At 53.3% G+C, this 18,129-nt stretch overlaps 1 protein-coding gene across 2 annotated transcripts in view; it reads right to left on the bottom strand.

The window, feature by feature from the left end:
* GFRA1 (GDNF family receptor alpha 1) overlaps positions 1-18,129 on the bottom strand; it is a 185,935-nt gene that overhangs the window by 32,356 nt on the left and 135,450 nt on the right. For both annotated transcript variants that reach the window (XM_070432201.1, XM_070432202.1), the window contains one exon: positions 2,724-2,833. In XM_070432201.1, coding sequence (XP_070288302.1) covers positions 2,724-2,833 — 110 coding nt within the window. The remainder of the gene's footprint in view (positions 1-2,723; positions 2,834-18,129) is intronic.

The following is an 18,129-nucleotide window of genomic DNA, read 5'->3' as shown; positions in this document are numbered from 1 at the left end:
GCCTGAAAAGAAACAAATGCTCTCTCAGGGTGGATGCACCGTGGATAATTGCAAACATTGTGTTGGCAGAGTGGGAAATTATGTTAAGCAGTGCATTTTCCCGGCAATTTATCTCGAGCACATAAAATAATTTACACATTTACTTAAAAAATTATAACGGAACTCCTTGAGCTGCATTTAGGGCGGTTTTTCTTTCTTTTTTTTCCTGCATAAATGGTATGGATGTCTTGGAGTAGGAGAGAATTAACTTTGAATGCATGAGTTGCCAAATCCCTTGCATTTTCTTGAGAATGTCATTAATCTTCATAAACAGATAGAACTGGCTTTACGTATCTTAAAAATCCTTTTAGGACGTTGAATCTACTTCCCTCGGCAGCAAATGGCTTCTTCCGAGAAACAAAAGAAGCTTCGAAGTGATCTTTACCGATCACCCCACATCCTGAATGTACTGTGTGACGAGGCCTCTGCTCACCAGACGCCCTCGGACTGAAATAAAGTCTTCCAAGCTGTGGAGGAACTGGAAGCCAACAGTGGAGACTCCCTAAGCTGATGGCTCCTAGAGCATTGTCTCACCAGCCCTCAAATGCCCTAAAAGAAATACTGGGTGGTCTCTCTTGCCCACATCTTCCTGTGCTCATGGTGTTTCTGGTGAGTTCTGTACTGGCACAAATAAACAGTGCACTTCTCCCTAATACAACCCGAATGCCTTCTTCTGGGTGGCCCACACCAGGCGATGCCAACTCATGCCAAGAAGCCCTCTGTTTTTATACATTTTATGGAAATAAGAAGTAGTCAGTGATCCACAGGATATAGTTGGTTTACAAACAGAAAAAAAAATTTTTTTTCTTTGTAAGCTCTTCTGGGTCCAGAGTACATCTTCTTTGCCTTACATTCCTCACTGACTTGAACTAAGTGATGTGCCGTTATATCTTAAGATGAGACCTTCGACCCACAACAGAGAGGGAGCTCCTGACTTTGGGTGAGAAAGCAACTGAGCAAAGAGGTTGACATGTACCTACTGAGCGCGCCTGGCACCACGGTGGGTCCCTGACACGTGGAAAAAGTCGAAGCCAGCTTTGTCTTCAAAGAAGTTAGAATGCAATGACCAGTGTGGAAGGAGGGATCCGGACCCAACGGAGAAACAGGTTTTGGTCTGTAGAATGTACTGCCTCAACCGACTATTCCCTTAAGAGAAGAGGATTTCATCATCCTCAGGCACGTAACAGATTGCCTAGCCATTCAAGGCGGAGTTCATGAGCGTGTGTGCCTGGAGGGATGGGCCTGAGGTGTTAATAGCAATTACACCTGGGAGTGGACTTGTTGCTCCTTAAAACTGTCTCCTTTGGGCTTCTCTGTTTGCTCGTTTCTTTACTTTGTACAATGAGCATGCCTTAATTACTTGTTATTCCTTAAACCTAGAATGCCGTAGTTGAGAACTAATCCCTTCTAGGGACTAACTTAAAAAAAGGAGAGAGCCAATGCCAATTTGGAACACTGACCTAAGGAAATTACACACATTGGACATATCCATAAACATGGTCAACGGCCCAACAGAGCACAGGTATCCTTTCAAAAGAGTGGGGCCCTAGCCAGTTTGGCTCAGTGGATAGAGCGTCAGCCTGCAGACTGAAGGGTCCTGGGTCCCGGGTTCGATTCCGGTCAAGAGCACAGGCCCAGGTTGCTGGCTCGATCCCCAGTTGGGGGCATGCAGGAGGGGACACGTGTGCAGACACCTGTAACACCCTTGCGTAAGTCCCACTGTCGATTTTCCCATGGCTCTTGCTGAGGACACGCTGGTGACAAAGAATTTGGTCTGTGCTGTTGTGTTGGGGCAGGGAGAGAAGCAAGAGGAGTTCCTTCTGCCTGGTGACGTGCGCGATCCTGGCAGGAACACACACCCTGGCTGAGCCATTGCGCTTCCGACAGCCGAGATCTCCCTCCCCCCTCCCAGCCTGCACTGTGTGTTCCTTCCCAAATGTCACTCATGAAGCAGCCCTGTCACCCAGGCTCCCCAGGCCCTGGTCCCTGGAGCAGCCGCCTGCCCACCTGCCTGCCACACCCACCCAGGGGCACGCAGCTGCCTCCCTCTGGCTCTCTGCCAACCCACCGGTGCCCGTTCAATCGCACTGGTCTCCTAGGCGCCCAGCACCTGGTCTGCTCGCGCCTCAGGTCTTGAAAGACAGAAAGGATTGTTCCTGCTGCTGAGTCTGTTCATGGGAAAACACGGAGGCGAAGTCGCCCCCTGCACTCCAGGAGCCGCATCTGCGAGGCTATGAATGGTGAGCAGGACCCCAGCACTCAGGGGCTTTCTTTCCAAAGGGCCATTTCTGGGAAATAGCCTTTTGGATTCCCCCAGAATGAACGACTTCCAAGTTCCCTTTCTCCAAAGTCCCCTGATTCAGTTTCCTTGGCTTGATGCGCTCTCCTCTCCCTAAGCAGGCCTTTTCGTACTTTGGTTCCACATGGTCGCTTCTCCTACTGCGCTGCTGTCTGCCTGCTCTTTAACAATCCCTGCTCCCTGCCTTTGCCTTTGCGAGTCCATTAGCCGCCTTGTTGCTTTTTTTTTTTTTTACAGTCGAGTCCTAGAGGCCTGACATCAAAACCCCAGCACAGAGGGACACTGGGAGCTTGTGGCTCTCACAGGCCATGGCGGCTACAGCGGGAAGGGTCCCTGAGTATTTGTAAACCAGCCTTTCCTCCCATCTTGCTCCTCCCCGTCTTACCAATGAGCCCCGAGTAGGCGAGGAGGCAGTCCGCGTAGTTTTCCTTCAGGCAGCTGCTGGCAGACCTGGACTCTGGCTGGCAGTTGGTGAAAAAATCCGCGAGGCGAGATCTGGGTTAGGAAGAGAGGGGGGAGGGTGCTTTAAAATAGCCTGAGCCTCGCCCGGCCTGCGTGACCCTGTGGTTGAGCATCGACCTATGAACCAGGAGGTCAGAGTTCGATTCCCGGTCAGGGCACAGGCCCGGGTTTCAGGTTCATTCCCCAGTGTGGGGCGTGCGGGAGGCAGGTGATCTATGATTCTCCCTCATCACTGATGTTTCTATCTCTCTCCCTTCCTCTCTGAAATCAATAATCATATATTTTAAAAATAATATCCTGAGCCTCTGGACAGACATGACTTCGCTTGATTCCTTTGTGGTTACACCTTTTCCACCCCATGCCCCCCCAAAAAAATACAGAAAACGTGAAGTCTGAGAATGAGAGCATCCTCTCCCATACATCCGCCTCCCCCCATCCGCGCCCGCCCTCGCCCACCTGGGCAGCGGCAGCAGCGGCTTATCTGCGAGAAGTCTTGGGGGCCCACAACTGGAGAAACTAAGCTGCATTGCAGTTTCCATTCAATATTTATTTCTAACTCGACTCATTTGCATCTTGAGGAAATCTGCTTCCCTACAGCCTCACCGGAGATCCACGCTGGGAAAATATTTACTTTACACAGAACCCTGTCCCTGGCATCAAAATAGGCCCCTGCAGCCCATCTGTTCCCGAAATTCCTACTGGTGTTAAAACTCCTCGTATCTGTCCTGTAAGTCATCACTCACCCACCAGCCTGGGGGGGGAGGGGGGGGAGGAAGGGGGTAGGAGGGAGGGCAGGGATTCTTCCAGCCAAGTGGCCATGGGGAGAGCTTGCCTTCCTGCACCTGAAGGGAAAGGCCCTGGTTTCACTCTCTCTTCCTGGGGGTGGTGGGTCTGCTGGAGGTGGAGGTGGTGCCCGGGTGGAGGGGGGTGGGGGTCTGCTGATCAAAATGCAGCATGTCTGCAATCTGGGGACTCCCTGGGAGCCAGCGCTGGGTGCTGGTGAAGTCGCAGAGACCCAGCCTGGAGAGGGGCCGCAGACACTCTGGTCTGGGGTAGGAGAGGGGGGTAGAGAGGGGAGAGGCCTCTGGGTGACCAACTGACTGTTTTTCAGTCTGAAGAGGATATTGTTGGAGAAGTCCTGCCTGAGCTGGGCCCTCTGAGGTCATCTCAGCAGACAGCAGCTCTGCATCCATGTGCAGAACACAATGGGCCGCCAGAGAACTGAAATTCTCCGGCGATCACGGCCGACAATGAACGGCTGTCTCCGCCTGCTTCTCCTTCGCTCCCCCCGCGTGGGCAGCCCACACACCCAGTGCCGTTTTCACTTCTTTCCACCCAAGCAACTGTGTTTACTCAGCATCTTGTACGAGCAGACCGAGCAAGGTAGGATGTGGGATGATCACCAAGGTCTGCCCTAGGCCGGCAGGAAGCACATCTGTGTCCCTTTATCACAGGCGGGCTTTAAGGAGCAGGGGATCGAAAGGTTCCCAGCACATGGCAGAGGCTGCGCAGTGTTCCTGGGAGACTGGCCGCTCCTTGGATCCTTGTAAACAAGGCGTGTCCGCCTCCCCCCTTCCCACCCATCTGTGCCGATCTGTGCGCTCCCGTATGTTGTGGGCCTGGTTCCATCACTGTGGATCCTCCGGGGCAGGTGCCGGAGCTCGGCTTTATTGTCTTTGCACGGCACCTGACCCTCTCAGCGGGGCCGTTATGTGGCTTCCCAGCAGGGCCACGTGCTAAAGCTAAGTGACTCGAAAAAACCCTCCATCTGAGACTCGGGCACGCAGGTGGGCGCGCCTGGCTCTCTCCCCGCAGCCTGAGCCTCGCTGGCCTGTTCTGCCTCTAATTGAACACACTGGAGCGCATAGACCCTGGCCGTTTCCTGTAGCCTGGCTAAAGGATTTATTTTTCAGAGGAAATCCCCGGAGGTGGCCCAGGCTCACCCAGCTGGCTCCAACGGCATGCAGCTTGGACGGAGTGTTAATTTCAGAAGTATTTTCCTGGTCATGAAAGTTAATGATCTCGCCGTCCCGGGCTTCTAACTTTGCAAAAGCCAACTGCAGGGCAGGCAGCTCCGGCTCCCGCTCTGCACACCACCCGATCGATCGGCTCTCTGACCTGGCAGCCCTGCGCCCCCCGCCCCCCACCTCCAGACGGATGAAAGGTCGCTCTGTCTACGTGTCTCCCGCTTCTCGTGGTCTCTCGAGGAGACTATTATTAACTGAACGGCCCCGTGATGTGGATGACTGTCCCTCAGCGCGAGGCGACTGCCACCAGACTCATTTTGCTTAACAACCTCAGAATTGACTCACAATTGGACTCTGGAACGAAAGGCTAATTGAGTCAGTCTGCTGCACCGGGCACAATCCCGATCCAGAGGATAAAACTGTATGTACTGCTCCGAGCAGAATGCTGGGCAGCCTGGTGTTGGAAAGAAGATCAGCAGCACAGATCCTGGCCCTCAGACAAGCACAGCCAGCAGAGGGGGTGGGAGTTTCAAGGTAACGGTGAACGCAGGCAGCTTCGCTAAAACACTGCCATTCCCACGGTTCCTTCACATTGGACCAGGCTGCCTGGGACATTTCTGTTTGGAGACAGGATCACAGTTTAGGATCGCATTCTACAGAGACAAAAACTGAAGTAAGAAGTTTACACAGCCGAGTGATGGAGCCCGCTCATTACTGGCCGACGGGTACATTTTCAGGAATTTCGTGAGGAATTGCAGTGGTAGCTTGTAAGCGGCCTTGGTGGGAATATTTACACCACAGTAATCAGCGCACACCACAAATCAGGGCTTGGTGTTGTTCTGGGAGAAGAGTTTTTAAATATTTCCCAGCACAACCCTGTTTAAGAACCAGTACATGATATTGTCAATCCACCCATAAAACATGTGTGGTGGCTGGGCAGTCAGTTCCTGCCCTGGCTGGGCAGATGTCCTCTCCCATCCCCAGACACCTCTGGCCCAAAGGAAATGGTGTAGCTCCAATTAACTTCCGGTTTTCAGTACCTTCCAAAGGACGGAAACAGGCCTCCCCCAGAGGTACTTCCTTCCCTTACCAGCTCTTCCTTCACAGTTCTCTGAAATCTCCTTTTCTTTCTTTTCATATGTTTTTTAAATTAAAGTTTATTGGGGTGACATTGATTGACAGAGTCATATAGGCTTCAGGTATAGATTCCTATGTTACAAAATCTCGATATTGCACATGTGCCCCCCACCCTGAAATCTCTTAAAGCAACGTGGACAGACGGTTCCACATATTGACAAAGCAGCTGAATTCATGTCCATTCCATTGACGGAATGATGTGTCAAGTGTTGTGATCTAATGGTAAGTTCCCTGTCCCTGAACTCCAATAACTCACAGTCTTCTAGAAGCTGAGAGAAACATGTGGAACGGTTACAATGATACAGTGGCTAGCTCTTGATAAGAAAAAAAATAAGAAAGGCTGCTAATAAAAATGCTAACATGAATGAAGTACTTAATATATGGCCAGGTATGTCTTTACACACTTTATATTTTTTCCCAACAACTCTAACAACGTAGGGACTGTTGTTTCACTCCCCTAATTTTATAGATAAGAAAACCACAGCCTAGCAAGTTTAGACTAGAGCAGGGGTGGGGAACATATAAGGCCTGAGCAATCATTTGGTCTGGCCCTGCCAAGGCATGAGCTAATTAAATGTTTGAATAAACATAGCAGGCTAATTTTTAAGTTGATAATTCTGTATGGCCCGCAAAGGATGTTATAAACATCCAAATGGCCATTGGCAGAAAAAAAAGTTCCCTACCCCTGGACTAGAGAAAAATAGTGAGTCGTAGGAAGCAGGATTTAAAATCTTTTCTTTTAAACTGATTTTTAGAGAAACTGGAAGGGAGAAGGGGAGAGAGAAACATCCATGTAAGAGTGAAACATTGATCGATTGCCTCCTGCATGCTCCCTACCTGGGATGGAGCCCGTAACCCGGGTGTGTGAATAGAATCGGTGCACGGGACAATGCCCAACCAACTGAGCCACACTAGTCAGGGCTAGAAGCAGGATTTAAAACCACACATTCTGATCCCCACAACTTAAGCTTATAATATGACTCAGCTACACGAACTGGCTTCAGAGAGGCCGTGGCACTGGGCCTGAGACTCGGAGGATGTGTAGGGTCTATGGGGCCATGGTGGAGGAAGGTATTCCAGGCAGAAGGAAGAGGCATAGGATGAAGTAACCACACTCATAATCATCTCAGGGTAACCATAATGTGGTGTTTGTATGTGCCAGGCACTGATCTAAGTGCTGTATTCACACATTTGATTCTCACAACAGCCTTAGTAAGTGATACCATGAGCACCATTTTACAGATGAATAAACTGAGGCAAAGAGGGGATAAGTAATGCCTTCCCGGAGGTAGAGCTATTCGGGTAGAGCTGGAATGGGACCCTATTGAATCTGATTACAGAGCCGGAGATCCTTGTCCATCACCACCTCTCACACAAGCACCATCCAGAAAACAGTTCGTCATTTGCTGGGGATGGCAGGGCCACAGGGTGCAAATGCTGAGTGACGGGAGATGGCCCTCGCCGGGTGAGGCTGCAAAGAGCCTTGAATGACCAACCCAAGAGTTTGGACTTGACTTGAAAAGCAGTGGAAGCCACTGAAGGATTTTACACAGAGAAGCAACAAGATCTGATTTGCATATGAGGAAGCCTCTTTCATGTCTCAATGGTTCAGCAAAGATTTGCTTAGTACCGACTCTGTGACATCCCTGTTCCAGCAGCGACAGGGAGAGCAGGAAACTGGCCCAGGACGGGAGAAATGGCTACTTAGGAGGCTGCCGCCAGCGGTGAACCAAAGGGAAGAACGGAGGGCCGGAAGGGGAGGAAGGAAGAAAGGATGCACTGAGGGGTGGGCATCACTCAAACAGAAGTCAAGACTGGAAAAGGGTGGTGGCAGCGGGGGGGGGGGGGGGGGGGGGGGCAGAATCAGGGCATGGACACCTCGGGAGACAGTGGTGCTGTGGGGGCAGACACGGGAGGACAGGTCTGCAAGGAACGTAGAGGGCTGGGGTGGATCGTGCTGAGTTCACAAGTCTGCGGAGAGCCAAGTGTCTAGTAGGTTGTCAGGACCCGATCTTCATCTGTCCAATCAGCAACCACCGCCTGAGCACCGGCTACCCGCCTCCCCAGCATCCAGGCCAGCCCCTCTGCACGCTTCCCCCTGCCCACCCGGGGTGAGGAATCACGCCGCAGCCTGTTTGAATGGCTTCCCCGCGGGGCTGCAGCGACCCAAGCCAGAACGCTTCCACATGCAGCGTGGCATTCACAAAGAAGACCCACAATGGGGCTTCTTCGGGAGACATGAAATCTCCATGACGACAGCAGCGATGAACACGACGGTTTTTCTGGGACAAAACGAAAATGAAATGAATAGTCACTCATGGACAAACCTATCTCCCTCTGAAAGAGTAAGGGTCTCCACACTTAGAGAGGAGCCATAGGCCGGCCCACGCCACGCTGGCCTCAGGGAACCTGGGGGAGAGGACACCGTGGCTTATGCAGGAAATCCCACGTTAAAGGGAGCGCGCTGCCCACTGGAAGCAGAAAAGTGATCATAACGATAACATGGAGCGTCTCCTCAAACAGCAGAGGGGCCTTTGACAGCGCGGGGGACACCATTTACTACCGATTTCCTAACGTTTTAGGAAAAGTGCGAGCAGGTGAAAACCTTTTCCAGACATGCCAGCTTAACTCCTCCTGGATGACCCTGATGGCTTCCACGTCTTCTCAGGACAAGCCCCGCACTTGGACACACGCCATGTGCCGGGTGGAACGGAGCCCTGGACTCAGCCCGTGAGCTCCTGGATGCGGTCCGGGCTCTGACACTAATTAACCAGAGTTCCTGAACATGTTGCTTCATTCGTTAAGCTCCTGGATTTCCCTCCCACTTCAGAAATACGGTCTATGGCAGCGGTCGCCAGCAGGTGGTCCACGGACCACTGGTGGCCCCTGAGGTCCGAAAGGTTGGCGACCACTGGACTATGGGACACTCGAAGCTACTTGGGGAGGAAAAAACCTACTTGCTTTCAAAGCGTTATTATTTCTCTCATCCGTGGTTGCATTCTGCCGTTACATATGATGTGAGAGTCATGGCATTGGGGATCCTTGGAGTATAGAAACCAAGATTTTTCTAGAAGACGCCCTCATCGCACCTACAAGCTCAGGGCCAAAGAGGTTAAGGCCCTGCCTGGAGCCACGTACGCCGTGGTGGTGGCACATGGCCCTCCCTGAGAGGAACTGCCGATGCCCATGACTCAGCCCTGGGAGGGAACGTGTAGAGGGCGCTGGGCTTTCATTGTTCTGGGATTTTATTTAAGTCCTCAAACATCTCATCGCTCTCCCTCTGCCACTCTTTGACCAGACTGTTCTTCAGAGCCTTTTTCTTAATGTTACACTGACTTAGCCTCAGGGAGCACTTTGAACACAACGCAGGAGCACAACAGGGGCCGAACGGTGCAGACGGACCGGCCGGCGTGGCTCAGTGGTTGAACGTACACCTCCATGAACCAGGAGGTCACGGTTGGATTCCCAGTCAGGGCACATGCCCGGGATATGGGCTCTATTCCCAGTGTGGGGCATGCAGGAGGCGGCCGATCAATGATTCTTTCTCATCACTGATCTCTCTCGATCTCTCTCTCTCTCCCTTCCTCTCTGAAATCAATAAAAATATTTTTTTTTTAAAAAAGAGGGTGGTGAGTCTACTGATGAACGAGGCTCCCCTTTACTAAGGGTCTCTGGGACCAACCACTGCCCACACAAGAGAAGCCTAGGGCCTTGGGACAGGATCCCCTGATTAATCTGCTTGTATAAGAAACCCCTAGTATTTTTCTCTGAGCCCAGTGTGAGCACGAGGGCGCTGGTGTCTTGGTATTCAGGCCTGTCACTCCTGAAAGCTTCCTCAGCGGGCCAGTGAGAGGAAGCAAAGGATGCCAGGCCCGCAGTGGAGCACACCCGTGTCTCATCCCAGCCCCGCCCGGCTTCTAGGCTCTCGCGCCTTAGGGAGCTATTTCACTTCTCCAACTCTCAGTTTCTTCACCTGGGAAATGGGTGCGTGTTTTCAATGGCTGCTGTAGGACCTCAATGTCAGTTACACCCAGCGCCTCCCCAGAACCCAGAAAACACATTGCCCAATGAACTCTTACTTCCCACCCCTCCATCTCTTCTTCCCAATCCCTGGTCCGGAGCTCCCACTGTTAAGCCCTTGCAACTACAACAGCAAAAAACACACACCAAACACAGAAACACACATCCTCACCTATCGTCTGCTGGCTCTTGTACTGCATACTCCCTACAGGCCACACCTCTGTGGCTGAAGTCGGCAACTCTAAGCACCACGAATCTGTGGCCTGAGGTAAAGCATCTCAGTCACATGAGCTCATCAAATAAAGGCGTTTTAAGAAAAGCTATTTTTGCCCCCCTCAGGGGTTCTGGGGGAAAAGGCATAGGTTGACAATGATGAAACGTCAGTAAGTTTGTTAATACTGCTCATCTCTTATGCAGAATGAAAATAATTGGGAAAACACGCTGCTAATATGAGACCTGGGCCGACGAAGCAGGAGCGCAGTCCCGGTCACTGTCGGCTGCAGTGACACAAAGCAGACCTCCCTCTCTCTGTGTCCAGTCAATTACCTTAGCCCTCCTTCCCCGCCAGCCTCCAGGGAGAGGGCACATCTGCAAGGCAGCCGTGGGCAAACCAGGGCCTCTATTAGATCCATTTGGCAGGGGATGGTTTCTGGCCTTGCTGTTCCCCTTTGGGCTGCGCATCCTGGCTCCTCAGAGCAAAGGCCCAGCATCTGCCCGGGGGGCAGGCTATGCAGCTGGGGGCTCAGGCCGCCCCTCAGAAAGCTCAGGTCCTCCCGCCGTCTGGGAGGACGTGTCCACTCGGGAGCAAAGGCCTCATTCCCACGCCCCCCGCACAGATGCTCCAGCCCCGCACACCGTGTGCTCCTCGGCCCCGCACGGGGATTCCCACTCCTGCTGGGACGATTAAAGCCTCGCCGATGGGCGTGTTTCTGGGTGCCTCAGCCAGACCGCAGCCCACGGTGCTGGGAAAGAGGACTCGGAGGTCTCCGAAGCCTTCGAGACTCGCCTGATGCCTGTCTCCTGGGCCGGGAAGGGCTCTGTGGCCAAGCAGAGGCCAATGCCTGTTCCCCCAAACCCCTGCTCAGCTCGATGTTGATGCTTGAGAGGCCACACCCCATTGGACAAACGCCCGCTCCCCACTCGCCCTGAGGAACCCCAACCACGTTGCTCGTCTGGCTCCTCGGCAGCTCCTGGCCAGGCACGCAGGTCCCTGGAGGCTGTGAGAAAGCGCCCCCTCACCCCCCGGCTCCCGGGAGGAAGCAATGCCAGGACCCAGGAAGAGCCATGCCTCATTGTCGTCCATGCGTCCTGCCTGGGGTCCCTCCAGGGTGAGGGGTGGTGACAGCAGGCTACGGGCAGAGACAGGAGGCTTCCTTAGGCTCTCTGATCACATCAGATGCAGCAGCTCCTGAGGGAAGGCCGGGGCAGCATCCCATCCATCTCGGCATCCCTCACACGGACACCTTGCCCGAACACTGACAGCCGTCAATCAACACCAGCAGAGAGGCTGGCGGGCGGGACAGCTCATCTCCGCGTGGCACACGTGAAAAGCAAGTTATGGTAGTTGGCAAGGGCATCCATTCCAACCTAGAAAGGGCTCTTGGCAGCCTCTGATCGGATGCCCCAGAGCGGCCCTTCAGCCAGGGCCTCCTCCCTCCCCAACCCATCTTTCCCAGGCACAGCCTCATGCCCCGGTTCCACAGACTCTAAGTCATAACGGGAGCGCGGAACATTGCAAACAACCCTACGCGGCGGCGCCAAGTCAATAAAGCTGTTTTGTACTATCCACGCTACAGTGTGTCCATTAGTGTAGGAACCTAGCTTGGCGGTGCTCGCTTTTAAGGGAAGAAATGGAGGGAGAAAAGACATGGGAGGTTTCTGGATGCTGAAACCCTCCACTAGCTTTCTGATGGGATAGCAGCCGAGGACAAATACGCTGGAACTCCTGAAGAGGACATCTTATCCCATTCGGCGTTTCTATTTCTGCAGGGCAACTTGGGCGATCGGTTGTGTGACTTTGAGCCACCAGGAGAAATAGAAATCTAGATGTTCAATCTGTCTTTCACCGGGAGAGCCAGCCCGACACGGTGTGGGTTTATTTCGTGGGGAATCCTGCAGGCACCTCCACCTTCAGGAGTGAGTGACAGGAGCTGCCCACATTCCTCCTGGAGCCTAAGACGCTCTGAGTCGCCGGCTCAGGAACCCTGGGCTGGTAAGGGCAGCCAGCATGGCTCCATTGAATTACTGATGCCCTGACCCTCTCTTACTTCAGAAAGAAGTGTGAGGTGCACTCCGGCGTAGCTTTGATGCAACAGAATCAACATAAAAAAATCAACGGGATTGGAATCCGTGGCCACAGAAAGATAACGCACACATACCCCCAGCTACAGGAAAGCTATGCGTTTGGTTCTGTGCCTTCTAACAGCCTCTGGGAAGCCAGGGGAAATGACGAGTTCCACGATTCACGGCATACCAAAATGTAGACCAAGACATGTCGGGAGAAACAGGACTGGGGGTAAACAGAATAATGGCGCCTGACCAGGTCTCCACTGGAATCCCTGGAACCTAACTCTCTCATGACAAAGAGGCCTCCGCAGGTAAGATGGTGGTGGTGAGCCGTGAGGTGGAGAGATTATGCTGGATTACTCAGGTGGGCCCACTGTGACCACAAGGGCCCTTAAAAGTGCGAGGGAGATGAGGAAGGCAGAGCCCTGGGATGTGAGAAAGGCTGGACTGGCCTTTGCTGATTTTGAAGATGGAGGGAGGGGCCCTGAGCCAAGGAATGAGGGCGGGGAAAAGGCAACCGTTCGCATCATGACGTTTATAGCCAGAGAAAACGAAGTCTAATTACTTTAGGGAAACACAGGTACATTCTAGAAATTACCCCAAATGCTGCCTGGCCTCCTTCAGTCAAACGTTGCTCCTCAGGGAGTTCCCAGAGGACGAACAATTAAAGTTATACTCTTCACTTGAGTCATTTGGAAAAACTCCCTCCCCTTACCCCCATCCCCAAAGGATACACACTAATACCTCTGAGGTAGGTGTGGCCCCAAGCTCCAAACTCATCGGAATGTTAATTTACCTTTGGGACATTAAAGGGGCCGAGTTTCTGTGTGTTTGGGGGGGGGGGGGGGGAGGGAAGGCAGTGGATGTCCAACCGGCTAGCAGCCTCCATTTGCACAAACAGACTTTAAGCAGAAACATATGAAAAGAACATCCCCTATTCATCTTTAATAGGGTTGCAGACGCCCTAAGGAAAAGTATGCTCAACAGTAAATATACGCCCGGTCGCTTCTCTTCCAGCCAAGTTGTTCTAAGGTCAACAGAGACTTGGAGCTCAGCAAACAGCCGGTCCCTCATACCTTCCTTCCTAGATGGGCTCTCGCTCGGGAGACCGGGAACTGGGGGGTGATACATCCACAGAATACCTCACTCATCCCAGTGCCAGGTGATAGTCCTCCCCTTTTCAGAAAATCCATAGCCCTGCTTTGGAATCCCTTCTCACACTCCACATCTTCTCAACAGCACCTTCCCACCCCCTCACCTGGTGCCTCGCTGTCCTACACTTTACCCTAAAGCTCCCAGCTACAAAAACTACACGACCCCCGATTTTTCTGCAGGGCAGTGGGGCTGTCTTATATGGTCCACATGGTCCACCGAAGCCATGTTCATAAGGAGCTGTCCCCGCAGCCACGCCACCCAAGCTGGTGATCTTAGGGTCTGTTTGCTTAGTTAGTTATTTTTACCAGAACATCACGTAAGTTGATTGCAGATGCGACAGCAATGCTAAAGCCGACCAGTTTAATTCTTAACTGCATCAAGTAAACGGAGCCATTTAAGTCTTTTTAAAGTTATTTTCTCCCAAAAAGTGAGGGACCAGCAAGATACACACACTTTGTACCGGAAGTAGGCAGCCCCGTGGCCGGAACCCGGGCTCTGCAGACACCTCTGGGTTTGCGTTCCAGCGGCATCACTCGGAGGCCTGCAGACGCTGTTCAGGGTCGCACCTCGTCATCGGTGAAATGGGGAGCGACGTGACCGCCCCCACTCCCAGGGCTGCTGGGAAGTGCGCAGCACAGTGCCTGGCAGACAGTAAATGTCAAACACAAATGTTGCTTTCCCCATCCTCCTCCTCGTCACCATCGCCGTCATCCCCACGTCCCTGCCACGTTGCCCCTGGCTCAGCGGATTTGGGGCCCCTGAGTCCTGTACAACCGGCCACGCTGCCCCCGGCTGTGGCTCGCGTGAGTCACAGCACAGAACCACCCGGCGGGGAGGAAGGTGCCTGAGTCAGTGGCTGCCCTTTGCTGGGGAGCTCACATCACTGACTCAGACACAGCACCTCCCAGACGCCTCTCTTCATGGTTACTCGGGGTCACCGACAAGGCCCATGCCCCTGAGGCTGCCAGCGGTCCCCCCACTGCCTACTCAGTTTAGACAATAGTGAATCGTGGACTCCAGGCCCAGCGTCCCATGGGCAGCCCCTTCACGCCTTCCTGGGTGTGGTGTGTCAATGGCCGTCTATTCTGCACAGAATGGTCTTGAGGTGACACACGCTCCAAGCACCTCTGGACTTGGTCTGCACGCGCCTCCGTCCCCCCGTTGTCCCTAATGCTACAGACTCTACAAATGCTGAAGTGTGAGGCTGAGCAGCTGGCCTCACCCCGCAGGGTGACATTTCCACACGCTGCTTGAAGCCGTGGGTGCCCACAAGTGTGAAGCGGTAAGAGCCTGCCCCCTCCGCCCACAAAGCCTACACTGACGGTCTCTGCCTGGCACTGGGGGCGAAATGCTACGCTTGGAATCTTAAGTTTTCCTGTCCCCTAAGATAAAGCCTGTGGGAAGGGTGAGGGAGAAAGCGGACAGACTGTGTCCTGTGTGAGGTGGCGGGCCCGGTGCTGATGCGTTTGCATTTAGCCCTCGCAGCTGCCCCGTGACGATGCAGTCATTACCTCCATTTATGGACGTGAAACGGAGGCCTCGAGCTGCCCCCGTTCTAGAACAGCCAAACCAAGGTGCCAACCAGGTCCGCCTTACTCACAAACACATTGACGGCAATCAGGGAAGGAAAAACAAAATCCCAGCTCCAGCTCGGGGCGGTGCTTCTCACATGGGTGCTTCTTTTAAATCCCTGCTTTTCTTGGAGGCCACATTTTCTGCGTAATTAATTGCTTTGGAAAATGACAGCGCGTTTCCCATTCACTGAGTTGGAAATGGAAACATTGACGTGACTGCAGGATAACTAACTTGGGGTACGGCCTGGGAGGGGCCTGGGGTCTCCCTGGGTAGAGCTGAACTCCGAGCTTGGGTGAGACCTGAGCATTAATTAGACATGACAACCACCCAGGCCCTGAGGGTGGCAGGCTGTGGGTGCTGGCCGGAGTGGGGTGCCCCTGGACCCCCACAGGCTGTTGTCTGGATGAGGAGGCAGCCTCCTAGGAATACTGGGGTCTCCCTTCTCCCCATTCTTTGACCCATTCCTTGCTCAGTGGATAAAACATTTGAGCAGTATGAAACAGAAGCAGCCCCTACCTTTGAAATTTTTAAAAAAAGAGAGAGATCCTAAAATCTAAAAGTTTAGGTCTAGGCTTGACGGGGAAGCTAGGTCTCCCTGCCTGTGCACTTCATGGGTCCAAGTACATGAGACAGGCACTGGGCAGAGCAGAGGGGTCCCCTGTGCAGAGGAAAAAGCGGGGGAGGGGATCCATCAGCGGCCCATAGTCTTACACCAGGGGTCTGAGTCTAGGGTCCCAGAGACCCCTTCAGGTCCCCCTCCCCCAACCTACCCCCACTTCTGGGAATGAGTACAGGTCTCCCCTCTTCCCCCCAACCTTTGACCGGCACCGCACTCAACGCAAAATCCACAAAACAGAGGCTTTCCTGTGAGTAATGAACTGGCCACTGGGCAAGGAGAGGTAGGAAGGCAAACACCTGATGACCCCAATCGGGTGACACAACCATGGATTATTCTGAGTTGGTTGTCACTCTGTGACAGCAAAGAATCCATCTCCCGTGGGATCCACAGCCAGGCCCCTCACATCGGCCGCCTTGGGGTAGCTGAGGCCTGAGGACTCTGAATTCTAATGATGGTTCAGCAGGGAATCCCGGAGTCCAACCAGGTAATAAGCAGGGGGGCGTGGGGGGGGGGGGGGCGGTGCTCCTGGGAAAAGGGCCCTTGGAGTCAAACAGACTGTGCTCAATAAATGTGACTGCGTTCGTAATAATAATAAAAAAACCACCGGGAGGACCTTTTCCTATTTGTAGAAAAGACTATTGCAATTACTAAGCTGTCACAGAGAAACCACTCTGTAACAAGGAAAGAGTGCTCAAAGGAAATTAGGTAAAGTAGGAGCCTCGTGAGCATGTATTATCTGAGCAGTTCTTCCTTTTAAAGGAGGCCAAGAGGTTCCGATGGACATTAAGTCCTAACCCCATGGAAACTGCCTCCCAGCCGAGGCTGTCTGGCTGCTGAGCCAGGAGGGGGTCGATTCCGAGCCTGGCCAGGACCCTCATCCTGCCTGCCTAGAACTAAAGGCGGAAAGCCTGGGCCATGTAAGAACATTGTATTCTTGTCACGAACGGCAATCGTTTGGAAATGGTGACAGAACCCGGGTTTCAGAGTCAGCAAGACCAGGCTGATTCCCAAATGCTCCACGTGGGAGCCGGACACCGCTGGGCTCCTCACTCCGCCGGTTTTCCCTGTGCTGGGCGGCTGGGCTGATGCAAGATGACAGTTGTGAGCTGCAGAGCCGGTGCTGCTCATGGTCAAAACCCAGCGCCTGGGTGTTGTTTACCTCCCACGCATGCGCATTCCTCACACCCACAGCCCTGGGCCTGCGTCCTGCTCCTGCCACAGCGGCGCCCGCCCCTGTCGCCCATCCTTCCAGCCCAGCTCAGATGGCAGCTTCTGCAGGAAGCCTTGCTGGCCGCCAGGCTGAGCTGGCTGTTCTCCCCAAGAGCTTTGTACCTTCCTGACCTCAGGGCCACTCCAGGTTGTCATGATGGTGTGTGCCCGCCTGCCTCTCTGCACTGTAGGTGAGAAGCAGGTCCTTATTCCTGGCATAAGAACCGCGGGCCAGCTGATGGATGGATCGATGGGGGATGAATGATGGATGGATTGATGATGGATAGATGGATGCAGGGATGGAGAGATGGAGGGATGGATGGAGGAATAGAGAGATGGAGGGATGGATGGATGGATGGATGAAGGGATGGAGGGATGGAGGGATAGAAGAATGGAGAGATGGGTGGATGGATGAAGGGATGGAGGGATGAAGGAGTGTATGCAGGGATGAAGGGATAGATGAATTTCCTGTGTGATAAGTCCTGTGTCACTCAGAGGTCTCCTCTGCCTGCCCTGTAAGTGACTGACACTGATGCCCTTTAGTGATGCCCTCCACCCTTTAATCCTAAGATTCTGTTCCCTGTTGGCTTTGTTGAGGTCCCCCATCACTGCATCCCCCCACCCCCTTTCCCCCCACAACACTGAGCACCTGCCTTCGACATGACTTTCCCTGTTTCTCAGTCTCTGAATCTGGATCTGAGTCTGGCTCCTGACCCTCCACTACGACACCTCCGACCCCCCAAAAACATGGGGCGCTCTGTTTGGGCTTTCTGGGTGGATCCAAACCGCTCCTTTCCACCCACTTTCATACTGAAGGACAGTAACACAGCTCTGGTGCCAGGACCCCATCTTTCCACAGAACGTCCCAGTGTAAAGACAGACTGACAAATCTCAGAGGGAAGGGGCTGGGGTGGGGCGGCGGGGGGGATTAACCAAATTCCTTATATACATATATGCATAATCTACGGACACAGACAATAGTGTGCTGAAGGCCTGGGATGGAGGGGGGAAATGGGGGGAAAAAAGAGGGACATCTCTATTACTCTCAACAATAAAAACTTTTTTTAAGAGGGGAGGGAGTCTGAGTCTTTCTGTCTCAAGGCCAGCAGTGGCAAAGGTGCCTTTGCTGAGGATGTGGGCAGGTGAAGGAAGGAGCGAGGAGGAGGAGGCAGAGACTCTGAGCTCGGGCAGGTGCAGCGAAGGGGCGGCTGGAGAGAGGGGAATCCGGAGTAAATGTAGATAAGCGTTTGGTAAGCGACAGGCTCCAGCAGGAACAGACAAACAGCTTTACACTGGCCTCTGCCAACGAAGAGATAAGGAGGGAGCTGGGAGGCCACAAGCCGGAGCAGGTTGAAGCAGGC

This window comes from Myotis yumanensis, unplaced genomic scaffold (assembly GCF_028538775.1).
Source record: "Myotis yumanensis isolate MYYU_CA2020_CCGP unplaced genomic scaffold, mMyoYum1.0.hap1 SCAF_13, whole genome shotgun sequence".
Lineage (NCBI taxonomy): Eukaryota > Metazoa > Chordata > Mammalia > Chiroptera > Vespertilionidae > Myotis > Myotis yumanensis.
This window is presented reverse-complemented; position numbering and strand designations above follow the sequence as displayed.